At 68.2% G+C, this 13,218-nt stretch overlaps 1 protein-coding gene across 5 annotated transcripts in view; it reads left to right on the plus strand.

Annotated features, from left to right (window-relative positions):
• The window catches only part of DENND4B (DENN domain containing 4B), a 28,398-nt gene that overhangs the window by 14,374 nt on the left and 806 nt on the right, over positions 1 to 13,218 (plus strand). For 3 of the 5 annotated variants that reach the window (XM_090127170.1, XM_090127168.1, XM_090127171.1), the window contains 16 exons: positions 1,432 to 1,532; positions 1,654 to 1,869; positions 3,484 to 3,629; positions 3,705 to 3,844; positions 3,915 to 4,038; positions 4,811 to 5,017; positions 5,103 to 5,231; positions 5,303 to 5,429; positions 6,392 to 6,568; positions 6,650 to 7,017; positions 7,532 to 7,636; positions 8,682 to 8,854; positions 9,698 to 10,067; positions 11,424 to 11,529; positions 11,609 to 11,774; positions 12,444 to 12,508. In XM_090127170.1, the coding sequence (XP_089983296.1) occupies positions 1,432 to 1,532; positions 1,654 to 1,869; positions 3,484 to 3,629; positions 3,705 to 3,844; positions 3,915 to 4,038; positions 4,811 to 5,017; positions 5,103 to 5,231; positions 5,303 to 5,429; positions 6,392 to 6,568; positions 6,650 to 7,017; positions 7,532 to 7,636; positions 8,682 to 8,854; positions 9,698 to 10,067; positions 11,424 to 11,529; positions 11,609 to 11,774; positions 12,444 to 12,508 (2,720 nt within the window). The remainder of the gene's footprint in view (positions 1 to 1,431; positions 1,533 to 1,653; positions 1,870 to 3,483; positions 3,630 to 3,704; positions 3,845 to 3,914; positions 4,039 to 4,810; positions 5,018 to 5,102; positions 5,232 to 5,302; positions 5,430 to 6,391; positions 6,569 to 6,649; positions 7,018 to 7,531; positions 7,637 to 8,681; positions 8,855 to 9,697; positions 10,068 to 11,423; positions 11,530 to 11,608; positions 11,775 to 12,443; positions 12,509 to 13,218) is intronic. The other 2 variants (XM_090127169.1, XM_090127172.1) reach the window with 1 other exon arrangement.

Below are 13,218 nucleotides of genomic sequence, written 5' to 3' on the forward strand. Positions count from 1 at the left end.
GTGGGGGTTTGGGTGCTGGGGGTTTGGGTGCCAGGTGGGGGTTTGGGTGCCGGGGGTTTGGGTGCTGGGGGGGGTTTGGGTGCTGAGGGTTTGGGTGCCAGGTGGGGGTTTGGGTGCCGGGGGTTTGGGTGCCAGGTGGGGGTTTGGGTGCTGGGGGTTTGGGTGCCAGGTGGGGGTTTGGGTGCCGGGGGTTTGGGTGCTGGGTGGGGTTTGGGTGCCGAGGGTTTGGGTGGGGGGGATTTGGGTGCTGGGGGTTTGGGTGCCGGGGGTTTGGGTGCCGGGGGTTTGGGTGCCGAGGGTTTGGGTGCCGAGGGTTTGGGTGCCGGGGGTTTGGGTGCTGGGGGGGTTTGGGTGCTGAGGGTTTGGGTGCCGGGGGTTTGGGTGCTGGGGGGGTTTGGGTGCCGGGGGTTTGGGTGCCAGGTGGGGGTTTGGGTGCCGGGGGTTTGGGTGCCAGGTGGGGGTTTGGGTGCTGGGGGTTTGGGTGCCGGGGGTTTGGGTGCTGGGGGGGTTTGGGTGCCGGGGGTTTGGGTGCTGGGGGTTTGGGTGCCAGGTGGGGATTTGGGTGCTGGGGATTTGGGTGCCGGGGGTTTGGGTGCTGGGGGTTTGGGTGCCGGGGGTTTGGGTGCTGGGGGTTTGGGTGCCAGGTGGGGATTTGGGTGCCGGGGATTTGGGTGCCGGGGGTTTGGGTGCTGGGGATTTGGGTGCCGGGGGTTTGGGTGCTGGGGATTTGGGTGCCAGGTGGGGGTTTGGGTGCTGGGGGTTTGGGTGCTGGGGATTTGGGTGCCGGGGGTTTGGGTGCCGGGGGTTTGGGTGCTGGGGATTTGGGTGCTGGGGATTTGGGTGCTGGGGATTTGGGTGCTGGGGATTTGGGTGCCGGGGATTTGGGTGCTGGGGGTTTGGGTGCCGGGGGTTTGGGTGCTGGGGGTTTGGGTGCCAGGTGGGGATTTGGGTGCTGGGGATTTGGGTGCCGGGGGTTTGGGTGCTGGGGGTTTGGGTGCCGGGGGTTTGGGTGCTGGGGGTTTGGGTGCCAGGTGGGGATTTGGGTGCCGGGGATTTGGGTGCCGGGGGTTTGGGTGCTGGGGATTTGGGTGCTGGGGATTTGGGTGCCGGGGATTTGGGTGCTGGGGGTTTGGGTGCCGGGGGTTTGGGTGCTGGGGGTTTGGGTGCTGGGGATTTGGGTGCCGGGGGTTTGGGTGCCGGGGATTTGGGTGCCGGGGGTTTGGGTGCTGGGGATTTGGGTGCTGGGGATTTGGGTGCCGGGGATTTGGGTGCTGGGGGTTTGGGTGCTGGGGGTTTGGGTGCTGAGGGTTTGGGTGCTGGGGGTTTGGGTGCCGAGGGTTTGGGTGGGGGGGATTTGGGTGCTGGGGGTTTGGGTGCCAGGTGGAGGTTTGGGTGCCGGGGTTCCCAGCTGCAGCCCCCATCCCCCCCCAGGAGCGAGGAGCGCAAGCTGCTGTCCCCGCGGGCGCTGCCGCGCCGGCCCTGCAAGGTGCTGCTGTCCTCCCTGCACAGCCTCGCCCAGCAGCTGCACGAGAGTGAGCGGGGTGGGGGGTCGGGGGGGTCGGGGGGGTCGGGGGGGTCGGGGTCTCTCGGCCCCCCGTCGGTGGGGGGGCGGGGGTCCGAAGGGCGGGTGGCCACGTCTCCCCCCCCCCGCAGTGTTGGAGCGGCCGGCGGAGGAGGCGTCGCCGGAGCTGCTGCTGAGCGACTACGAGCTGCTGTACGGGCGGCACAAGCAGCTGGAGCTGGAGATCCGCGCCGCCTTCCTGCGCTTCATGGCCTGCCTGCTCAAGGGCTACCGCTCCTTCCTGCAGCCCATCGCCCCCGCCGGGCCGCGCTGCAGCCGCCAGGCCGCCAGCCTGTTCCAGCTGCAGGGTGCGGGGGGTGGGGGCGGGTTGGGGGGCAGGGGGGGCGGGTGGCGGTGGGGTGCTGGGGGTGGGAGTGGGGCGTGGGGGTGGAACGGGGTGTAGGGGGGGTTGTCGGGGTCTGGGGGCTGAGTTGGCAGCTGTGGAGGGGTTGATAGGGGTCTGGGGGCTGGAGGGGGGATATGGAGGGGTCCACTGGGGTCTGGAGGGGTTGATAGGGGTCTGGGGGCTGTAGGGAGGGTATGGAGGGCTCTGTTGGGGGTCTGGGGTCTGTTGGGGGTGTATGGAGGGGTTATCGGGGTCTGGGGGCTGGAGGGGGGGGGGCCGGAGGGGTTCGTTGGGGTCTGGGGATGAGTTGGCAGCTGTGGAGGGGTTAATAGGGGTCTGGGGGCTTTATTGGGGGTCTGGGGGCTGGAGGGGGGGGGTCTGGAGGGGTTGATAGGAGTCTGGGGGCTGGAGGGGGGGGTCTGGAGGGGTTGATAGGGGTCTGGGGGCTATAGAAGTGGTCTGGAGGGGTCCACTGGGGTCTGGAGGGGTTGATAGGGGTCTGGGGGCTTTACTGGGGGTCTGGAGGGGTCTATTGGGCTCTGAGAGCTATAAGGAGGATATGGAGGGGTTGTTGGGGTCTGGGGGCTGAGTTGGCAGCTGTGGAGGGGTTGATAGGGGTCTGGGGGCTTTATTGAGGGTTTGGGGGCTGGAGGGGGGGGTCTGGAGGGGTTGATAGGGGTCTGGGGGCTGGAGGGGGGGGTCTGGAGGGGTCCACTGGGGTCTGGAGGGGTTGATAGGGGTCTGCAGGCTTTATTGGGGGTCTGGAGGGGTTGTTGGGGTCTGGGGGCTTTACTGGGGGTCTGGAGGGGGGGTCCATTGGGGTCTGAGAGCTATAGGGGGGGTGGAGGGCTCTGTTGGGGTCTGGGGGCTGTAGAGGGGTGTATAAAGAGGTTATTAGGGTCTGGGGGCCAAGTTGGCAGCTGTGGAGGGGTTGGTAGGGATCTAGGGGCTGTAGGGAGGGGTCTGGAGGGGTTGATAGGGGTCTGGGGGCTTTATTGGGGGTATGGAGGGCTCTGTTGGGGGTCTGGGGTCTGTTGGGGGTGTATGGAGGGGTTATTGGGGGTCTGGGGGCTTTAGTGGGTGTCTGGAGGGGTCTGTTGGGGTCTGGGGGCTGTAGTGGGGGTCTGAAGGAGTTATTGAAGATCTGGGGTCTGAGTTGGCAGCTCTGGAAGAGTTGATGAGGGTCTGAAGGAGTTGGAGGGGGGGGGGTCTGGAGGGATCAATTGGGGTCTGGGGGCTTTGGGGGGGGTCTGCAGGGGTTACTGGGGGTCTGGAGGGATCTATTGGGGTCTGGGGGCTTTGGGGGGGGTCTGCAGGGGTTACTGGGGGTCTGGAGGGATCTATTGGGGTCTGGGGGCTTTGGGGGGGTCTGCAGGGGTTACTGGGGGTCTGGAGGAGCCCAATGGGGGACCGGGGGGCGCAGCGGGATCCGGAGGGGATGCTGAGGATGCGCAGGGGCTGCTGGAGGTCTGGAGGGGTTTTGGGGGTCCTGGGGGGCTTTGGGGGTCCTGGGGGGCTTTGGGGGCATGGCAGCAGCCCCGATCCCACCGTGCCCCCCCTGCCCCCCCCCCTGCAGCCTTCCTGAAGTCTCGGGAGCGGCCGTACCAGAAGTTCTACGCGCAGCTGCTGCGCACGCAGCTGTTCACGCAGTTCATCGAGGATTGCTCCTTCGCCAGCGACCGCTACAGCTGCCTCGAGTTCTTCGACAGCTGCGTGGATAAGGTGGGACCCCCGCCGCCCCGCCGCCCCCCCAGTGCCGCCCCCCAGTGACCCCCTGCTGTCTGTGTCCCCGATCAGGTGCAGGTGGACCTGGAGAAGCCCGAGGACGTGCCGCTGATGGAGCTGGACGACTCGCACGGCAGCGAGCACACCGTCTTCATCATGCCCCCCGAGGAGCCCACCGGCCCCGACGGCGCCGAGCTGCCCGCCCTGTACTGGTGAGCACCCTGACCCCCCCAAAAAAACCCCAAAGCCCCCCCCGCAGCCCCACTGATTCGCACCCCGCAGCTACGATGGCTTCCCCACGCTGCGCCCCGAGCTGCTGGAGCCGTCGCGGGATCCGCTGATGGCGCAGCTGTGCCAGGCACGGAGCAGCGCGCCCAGCAGCCCGGCACCGCGCCGCACCAAGCAGGTGGGCACCCATGGCACGGCGTCACCTGGGGGCTGCAGGGCCTGGAGGGAGCGGCCATGGGGAGCAGCCCTGCAGGGACGGACCTGGGGGAACTGAGGGGTGGAAAGCTGAACGTGAGGCAGCAGGGTGTGATTACAGCTGGGAAAGCAAATGGGATCCTGGGCTCCAGCAGCAGAGGGGTGGCAGCAGGGACAGGGAGGGGATTGTCCCTCTCTGCTCTGCTCTCGTGAGGCCCCATCTGCAGCACTGCGTCCAGGGCTGGGGGTCCCAGGACAAAAAAGACAGGGAGCTGTTGGAGAGGGGCCAGAGGAGCCACAGAGATGAGCAGGGCTGCAGCACCTCCCTGCAAAGACAGGCTGAGGGAGCTGGGCTTGTTCAGCATGGAGAAGAGAAGCTGCGGGGTGAATCATTGCAGCCTGCAGTACTAAAGGGAGCCCAAAAACAGGAGGGGAGTCAGCTCTTGGGAAGGGGAGATGAGAGCAGGACGAGGGAAATGGCTGGAACTGAGGGAGGGCAGATTTCAGCTGGGTGTCAGGGGGAAGTTGTTTGCTGTGAGAGCGGTGAGGTGCTGGAACAGCTGCCCAGAGAGGCTGTGGATGCCCCGTCCATCCCTGGAGGTGTTGGAGGCCAGGTTGGATGGGGCGCTGGGCAGCCTGGGCTGCTGTGAAATGAGGTTGGTGGCTTTGTGGGGTCGGAGCTCCGTGATCCTCGAGGTCCCTTCCGACCCAAACCGTGCCGTGGTTCCGTGACCCCCAGCCCTGTTCCTCTCCAGGAGATGAAGGTGGCCCAACGCGTGGCACAGAAGTACTCCTCGGTGCCCGACATGTGGGCCAAGTGTCTGCTGGGGCACTGCTACGGGCTGTGGTTCATCTACCTGCCCACCCACGTCCGTGCCGCACCATCCAAGGTGCGCGCGCTGCAGCTGGCCTACGAGGTGCTGCGCCAGATGGAGAGCCACAAAGTGGTGCTGCCCGACGAGGTGCCGGGGGGGTTTTGGGGGCCGTGGGTGCACAGGGGGGGGCTGTGCTGACCCCACAGCCGACCCCACGCCGCTGCACCCCCAGGTGTGCTATAGGATCCTGATGCAGCTGTGCGGGCAGTACGGCGAGCCGGTGCTGTCGGTGCGGGTGCTGCTGGAGATGAAGCGCGCCGGCATCGTGCCCAACACCATCACCTATGGGTACTACAACAAGGTGAGCGGGGCTCTGGGGGGGGTCCGGGGGGGGGCTCAGAGCCCGGCTGTATCTGCTGTGCCCGGCGGCAGGCGGTGCTGGAGAGCAAATGGCCGGCGAGCACCCAGGGAGGGCGGCTGCGGTGGGCGAAGCTGCGCAATGTGGTGCTGGGCGCCGCGCAGTTCCGGCAGCCGCTGAGGCAGAGGCAGCAGAGGGCAGGTGAGGGGGGGGCGGGGAAATGGGGGGGGTGGGGGGGCGTCGGGGTGGGTGGGAAAGGGACGCTGGGATGGACGGACGGGGGGTGATGGGGGTGAGAGGATGGGATGCTGGGGATGGAAGGAAAGGGGACACTGGGGATGGATGGACAGGGGGTGATGGGGATAAATGGACGGGGGACACCAGGGTGGGTGGGTGGATGGATGGGGGTCGATGGGGTGGATGGACAGGGGATGATGGGGGTGAAAGGATGGGATGCTGGGGATGGAAGGAAAGGGGACACAGATGGATGGACAGAGGGCACCAGGGACAGATGGACAGGGGATGCTGGGGATGGATGGATGTGGAAAGGTGGGGATGGAAGGACAGCAGGGATGGGTGGACAGAGGGCACCGGGGGTGGATGGACAGGGGAAATGGGGATGGATGGACTGGAGATGATGGGGGAGGAAGGACAGGGAATAGTGGGGATAAATGGATGGGGGACACTGGGGTGGAAGGACAGGGGATGGATGGACAGGGGATGGACGGACAGGGGATGGACAGACAAGAGATGGATGGAAAGGGGATGGACAGACGGGATGGACAGACAGGCAGATGGACGGATAGGGGATGGACAGACATGGGATGGACAGACAGGGGATGGACGGACAGGGGATGGATGGACAGGGGATGGACAGACAGGGGATGGGCAGACAGGGGATGGACAGACAGGGGATGGACAGACAGGCAGATGGACGGATAGGGGATGGACAGACAGGGGATGGACAGACAGGGGATGGACAGACAGGGGATGGATGGACAGGGGATGGACGGATAGGGGATGGACAGACAGGGGATGGACAGACGGGACGCTGGGGGTGGACGGGCAGGGAGAAACGTGGCTGAGGTGGGCTGGCCGGGGGGGGGGTGCGGCTGTTGGCTGTGGCGCCGTGCCGACGCCCCCCCTTCGCCCCCCCCCCCCAGCAGAGCTCCAGGCCCCCCCCCCGCAGCCCCCCCGGCCCCGCGCCGCCCTGCAGCGCCAAACCACGTGGGCCGGGCGCAGCCTTCGGGACCCCCCCGCCGCCCCCAGGTTGGTGAAGAGCGGCAGCCTCAGCTTCCCCCGAGCCGAAGCGCCCACCCTGGAAGCCGGAGTCGGGCAGAGTGAGCGGGGCCGGGCCGGGCGGGGGGGGGGGTCGGGGGGGGCACGGAGCCCCTCCTCATCGCCGCCCCCCCTCCAAGCAGTGCTGCGAGCCCTGGGCGCCCCGGACCCCCCCCCGGCGCGGGACGCGGCGTCGGCGGAGGGCAGCCTGTCTGACGTCAGCTTCGCCACGGATGAGAGCGAGAGGGCGGACGAGGGGGGGCCGGGGGGCTCCGGGCGGGAGGAGGAGAGCGGCGGGACCCCCAGGAGGGGGCTGGCGGCCAAACTGCAGCAGCTTTTGTCCCCGGGGAGGAAACCCTCGGCCCGGCACGCGGCCGAGCGGCGCGGCGGCCACCGGGAGCGGAGCGAAGCGGGGGGGGGCGGCACCGAGCAGCGCGAGGCCCCCCAGCGCCGCAGCCCCATGGAGACCCTGCTGCACCCCAGGGAGAGACCCGGCTCCACCGCCTCCGAGGTACCGCGCAGTGCTGGGCCCCGCGGCCCCCGTCACCACCACCAGCACCACCACAACCACCAGCACCACCAGCACCACCACAACCAGCACCACCACAACCACCACCACCGCACCACCAGCACCACCACAACCACCAGCACCACCAGCATCACCTCCACCATCACAACCACCACCATCACCATCACCACCAGCATCACCAGCATCACCTCCACCACCACCACCGTCACCACCACCATCACAACCACCACCAGCATCACCACCACCAGCATCACCAACAACACCTCCACCACCTCCACCACCAGCATCACCTCCACCACCACCAGCATCACCACCATCACCATCAACACCTCCACCACCCCCACCCCCCCCCCACCCCCCGGCAGCGCGGCGCACACAGCAGCACCCCGTGCCATCAGCAGCACCCCGTGCCATCAGCAGCACCCCGTGCCATCAGCAGCACCCCGTGCCACCAGCAGCACCCCGTGCCACCTCCACCTCCCTGTCCCCCCCGCAGAGCTCCGTCTCGCTGGGCAGCGACTTCGACTTCGAGGCGTCGCCGGGCAGCCAGAAAGGCGGTGAAGCCCCCAGGGATGCGACGCCGGAGCCCCCCGGTGTGGAGGTGGGAGTGGGGGTGGGGGGGGGCACGGAGTGGGGGGCCCGTGGGGTGATGGTGCCGCTATGGGGCTGCATGGGGCTGATATGGGGCTGCTGTGGGGCTGACGGTGCCGTGGGGCTGACAGTGCCGTGGGGCTGATGGTGCCACCATGGGGCTGATGGGGCTGTAGTGCGGTTGGCCATGGGGCTGCTGGTGGTGCTGTGGGGCTGACGGTGCCACTGTGGGGTTGATGGTGGTGCTGTGGGGCTGATGGTGCTGCTATGGGGCTGCTGGGGCTGCTGTGGGATTGACGGTGCCATGGGGCTGACGGTGCTGTTGTGGGGCTGCTAGGGCTGCTGTGGGGCTGACGGTGCCATGGGGCTGGGGGGTTGTGGAGTGGGGTGCCTATGGGGCTGATGATGCTGCCGTGGGGCTGATGGTGCCACTATGGGGCTGATGGTGTAGCTGTGGGGCTGACGGTGCCATGATGGGGCTGACGGTGCCGTGGGGCTGACGATGCTGCCGTGGGGCTGACGGTGCCACCATGGGGCTGACAGTGCCACCGTGGGGCTGACAATGCTGCCGTGGGGCTGACGGTGCCACCATGGGGTTGATGGTGCCAATGTGGGGCTGACGGTGCCACCGTGGGGCTGATGGTGCCAATGTGGGGCTGACGGTGCCACTATGGGGCTGACGGTGCCACCATAGGGCTGATGGTGCCAATGTGGGGCTGATGGTGCCGATGTGGGGCTGACGGTGCCACCATGGAGCTGACGGTGCCGATGTGGGGCTGACGGTGCCACTATGGGGCTGACGATGCCACCATGGGGCTGATGGTGCCAATGTGGGGCTGACGGTGCCGATGTGGGGCTGACGGTGCCACTATGGGGCTGACGGTGCCACCATAGGGCTGATGGTGCCAATGTGGGGCTGATGGTGCCGATGTGGGGCTGACGGTGCCACTATGGGGCTGATGGTGCCAATGTGGGGCTGATGGTGCCGATGTGGGGCTGACGGTGCCACCATGGAGCTGACGGTGCCATGGGGCTGACGCTGCCCCACGGTGCAGGTGCTGCTGTCCAGCTGCTCGCGGTGCCAGGGCTGCGGCTCGTTGGTGTACGACGAGGAGGTGATGGCAGGATGGAGCTCCGACGACTCCAACCTCAACACCACGTGTCCCTTCTGCGGCCGAGCCTTCGTGCCCTTCCTCAGCATCGAGATCCAGGACTTCCAGGCGCCCAGGTGGGACCCTGCTGGTGCCCGTGGTGCCCCGTCCTGCCAGCATCCCCTCCAGCCATCCCCATTATTCCCAGCTCTTCTGCTCCCGTCATCCCTGTCTCCTCACTCCCATCATCCCATCCATCCACCCCCATTATCCCCCATCCTTCCATCCCAGCATCCCCTCCATCCATCCACCCATCCACCCACCCACCCATCCATCCATCCGTCCATCCATCCATCCACCCACCCATCTGTCCATCCCCATTATTCCCCATCCTTTTATCCCCATTCTCCCTTGTCCTTTCACCCCATTATCCCATCCTTCCATCCCCATTATCCCCCATCCCTCCATCCCCTTCGTCCCATCCCTTCACCCCCATTGTCCCCCACCCTTCCACCCCATTATCCCATCCCTTCATCCCTCCATCCCTCTATCCATCCATCCATCCCCATGTTTCCCCATCCTTCTATCCCGATTCTCCTGTCCTTCCACCCCATCATCCCATCCATCCCTCCATCTCTCCGTCCATCCCTCCATCCCTCCTTCCATCCATCCATCCCTATTTTTCTCCACCCTTCTATCCCCATTCTCCCATCCTTCCACCCCATTATCCCCTCCATCCATCCCTCCATCCCTCCGTCCATCCATCCCTCCATCCCTCCATCCATCCATCCCTCCATCCGTCCGTCCGTCCATCCATCCCATTATCCCCCGCCCTTCTACCCCCACTCTCCCCCCTCCACCCACCCCATCATCCCCTCCATCCCTCCATCGTGTTCCCTCCCCTTCCATCCTCCGCCGCCCACCCCAATCCTTCCACCCCCCGCCCCCCTCACCCCCCTCACTCCCTTTCCACCCCTCAGCGCCCCCGAGGACGGCCCTGCAGCGCCCCCAGGCGGCCGGGGCCCGGTGCTGAGCGACCGCCTGCAGTGCCTGGCGCTGGACGAGGGCGAGCCGGAGGCAGGGCTGTGCAACGGCGGCGCGGCGGGGGCCGCACGAGGAGCCCCCCGGCGCAGGGAACGCCTGGCTTTGGCCTACCTGAGCCCCCTGGTGCTGCGGAAGGAGCTGGAGAGCTTGGTGGACAACGAGGGCAGCGAGTGCCTGGCGCAGGCGGCGCTGGTCGACAGCCACCCCATCCTCTACTGGAATCTGGTCTGGTACTTCCAGCGCCTGGCGCTGCCCAGCAACCTGCCCAGGCTGCTGCTGGGCTCCCAGCATATGGCTGCCCACCAGGTGATGGGGCGGCGGGGGGGATGGGGGGCGCAGGGGGATGGGGGGTGCTGGGGGTGGGGGGGGGATGCGGGGTGCAGGGAGATGGGGGGGCTGCTGGGGATGGGGGATGCTGTTGGGGGGTAGGGAGATGGTGGGGATGGGGGCTGTGGGGAGATGGGGCTGCTGGGGATGGGGGGTGGTGGGGGGGTTGCCGGGGGGTGGGGAGGTGGTGGGGATGGGGGCTGCAGGGAGATAGGGGGGCTGCTGAGGATTGGGGGTGCTGTTGGGGGGTAGGGAGATGGTGGGGATGGGGGCTGTGGGGAGATGGGGGGGTGCTGGGGGGTGGGGGGGTTGCTGGGGGGGGGAGGTGGTGAGGATGGGGGATATGAGGGGATGGGGGGGCTGCTGGGGATTGGGGGTGTGGGGATGGGGGAGCTGTTGGGGGGTGGGGAGGTGGTGGGGATGGGGGGTGTGGGGAGATGGGGGGGTGCTGGGGGTGGGGAGGTGGTGAGGATGGGGGGTACAGGGGGATGGGGGGGCTGCTGGGGATGGGGGATGCTGTTGGGGGGTAGGGAGATGGTGGGGATGGGGGGTGCAGGGAGTTGGGGGGTGCTGGGGATTGGAGGTGCTGGGGGTGGGGGGGTTGCTGGGGGGTGGGGAGGTGGTGGGGATAGGGGGTGTGGGGAGATGGAGCTGCTGGGAATTGGGGGTGTCGGGATGGGGGAGCTGTTTGGGGGTGGGGAGGTGGTGGGGATGGGGGCTGCAGGGAGATGGGGGGCTGCTGAGGATTGGGGGTGCTGGGGGTGGGGGGATGCTGGGGGTAGGGAGGTGGTGGGGGTGGGGGGTGCGGGGAGATGGGGGGCTGCTGGGGATGGGGGTGCTGGGGGTGGGGAGGTGGTGAGGATGGGGGGTATGGGGGGATGGGGGGGCTGCTGAGGATTGGAGGTGCTGGGGATGGGGGAGCTGTTGGGGGGTGGGGAGGTGGTGGGGATGGGGGGTGTGGGGAGATGGGGGGGTGCTGGGGATTGGAGGTGCTGGGGGTGGGGGGGTTGCTGGGGGGTGGGGAGGTGGTGGGGATGGGGGGTGTGGGGAGATGGGGCTGCTGGGGATTGGGGGTGTCAGGATGGGGGAGCTGTTTGGGGGTGGGGAGGTGGTGGGGATGGGGGCTGCAGGGAGATGGGGGGCTGCTGGGGATGGGGGGTGCTGGGGGTAGGGAGGTGGTGGGGATGGGGGTTGTGGGGAGATGGGGGGCTGCTGGGGGTTGGGGAGCTGCTGGGGGGTAGGGAGATGGTGGGGATGGGGGGCTGCTGGGCACAGGGGCTGCTGGAGGCTGGGGAGGCATCACATCCCCGTGCCCCCCCCCCCAACACCACCCAGGCGCTGCCCCCCGATGCCGTCACCGTTGGGGTTCGGCTGCTGTGGGACGTCCTGGAGCCCGACCCCGACAGCCCCCCCCCGCTCTACGTGCTCTGGAGGCTGCACAGTGAGTCCCTGGGGGCTCCGCGCTGCAGGGCTGGGGGGGGGCAGCGCCGACCCTCCGCTGTTCTCCGTCCCCCCCCCAGGTAACATCCCGGGGCGGCTGCAGGCCTGGCCGCGCCGTGCCCCCCCCGTCTCGCTGGCCTTCCTGGAGGCCGTGCTGAGCCACGTGGGGCTGAGCGAGGTGCACAAAGCCATCGCGCTCTTCCTCGACGCGCCGCCCGCCACGGGGGGCCCCCAGCACATGCACAGGTATATCCCCCCCCACCCCCCAAAAAGCCCCCTACACCCCCCCAGGGGCTGCCCTGCGGACCCCCATCCCCAGCACCCCCCCACCCCCAGCATCTTCCCCATCCCCAGCAGCCTTCACCGTCCCAAAGCAGCCCCCAGCCCCCCCACCCCCAGCACCCCCTCATCCCCAGCAGCCTCCTGTGCCCCAAAGCAGCCCCCCACCCCCCAGCACTCCCCCATTCCCAGCAGCCTTCATCGTCCCAAAGCAGCCCCCAGCCCCCCCCCAGCCCCCCCACCCCCCAGCATTCCCCCATTCCCAGCAGCCTCCTCCATCTCAAAGCAGCCCCCCAGCCCCCACCCAGCACCCCCTCATCCCCAGCAGCCTCCAAGGTCCCAAAGCAGCCCCCCCACCCCCACCATCTCCCTACCCCCCAGCAGCCCCCATTCCCTGCACCTCCCCCATCCCCAGCAGCCTCCACGGCCCCCCACCCAACAGCCCCCCCCACCCCCAGCATCCCCTCACCCCCAACGCCCCCAATCCCCAGCAGCCCCCCCTATTCCCCAACAGGCCCCCATCCCCCCCATCTCCCTCCCCCCCGGCACCCCCCCATCCCCAACACCCCCCCAATCCCCTGGAACCCCCCCCCCCCGCCGTGCCCCGCATCCCCCTCACCCCCTGCCCCCCCCCAGGAGCATCTATAGGGAGATCCTCTTCCTGACGCTGGCAGCGCTGGGCAGGGAGCACACCGACATCGGTACGGGGGGGTGCTTTGAGGGGGGGTCTATGGGGGGGGGGGGGGTCCATGGGGGAAGGGGGGAGGGAGCTCTGGAGGGGGTCCGTTGGGGAGGGGGGGTCCAATGGGGGGGTTCCATGGGGAAGGAGGGGGGTGTTGCCCTGGGGGGAGGTCCATGGAGGAGGGGGGGTCCTTGGGGAAAGGGGGGGGTGGGTGCTCTGGGGGGGAGTCCGTGGGGGGGGGGTTCAATGGGGGGGGTCCATGGGGGAGGGGGGTCCTTGGGGGAAGGGGGGTCTGTGGGGAAGGAGGGGGGGTTTGCTCTGGGGGGGGTCCATGGGGAATGGGGGGTCTTTGAGGGAAGGGGGGTCCATTGGGGAGGGGGAGGTGCTCTGATGGGGGTCCATGGGGGAAGGGGGGGGTGCTCTGGGGTTGGGCTCCATGAGGGATGGGGGTCCTTGGAGGAAGGGGGGTCCATGGGGGGGGGTGCTCTGGGAGGGGGGGCTCATGGGGGAGGGAAGGGGGGCGTGCTTTAGGGGTGGTCCATGGGGGATGGAGGGTCGTTGGGGGAGGGGTGCTCTGGGGGGGGGGGTCCATGGGGAATAGGGGTCTCCATGGAGGGGGAGGTGCTCTGGGGTGGGGTCCATGGGGGACGGAGGGTCCTTGGGGGAAGGGGGGGTTCCATTGGGGAGGGGGGGTTCTCTGGGGGGGTCCATGGGGAAGGGGGAGATCCA

This window comes from Phasianus colchicus, chromosome 30 (assembly GCF_987193195.1).
Source record: "Phasianus colchicus chromosome 30, bPhaCol1.hap1.1, whole genome shotgun sequence".
Classification (NCBI taxonomy): Eukaryota; Metazoa; Chordata; class Aves; order Galliformes; family Phasianidae; genus Phasianus; species Phasianus colchicus.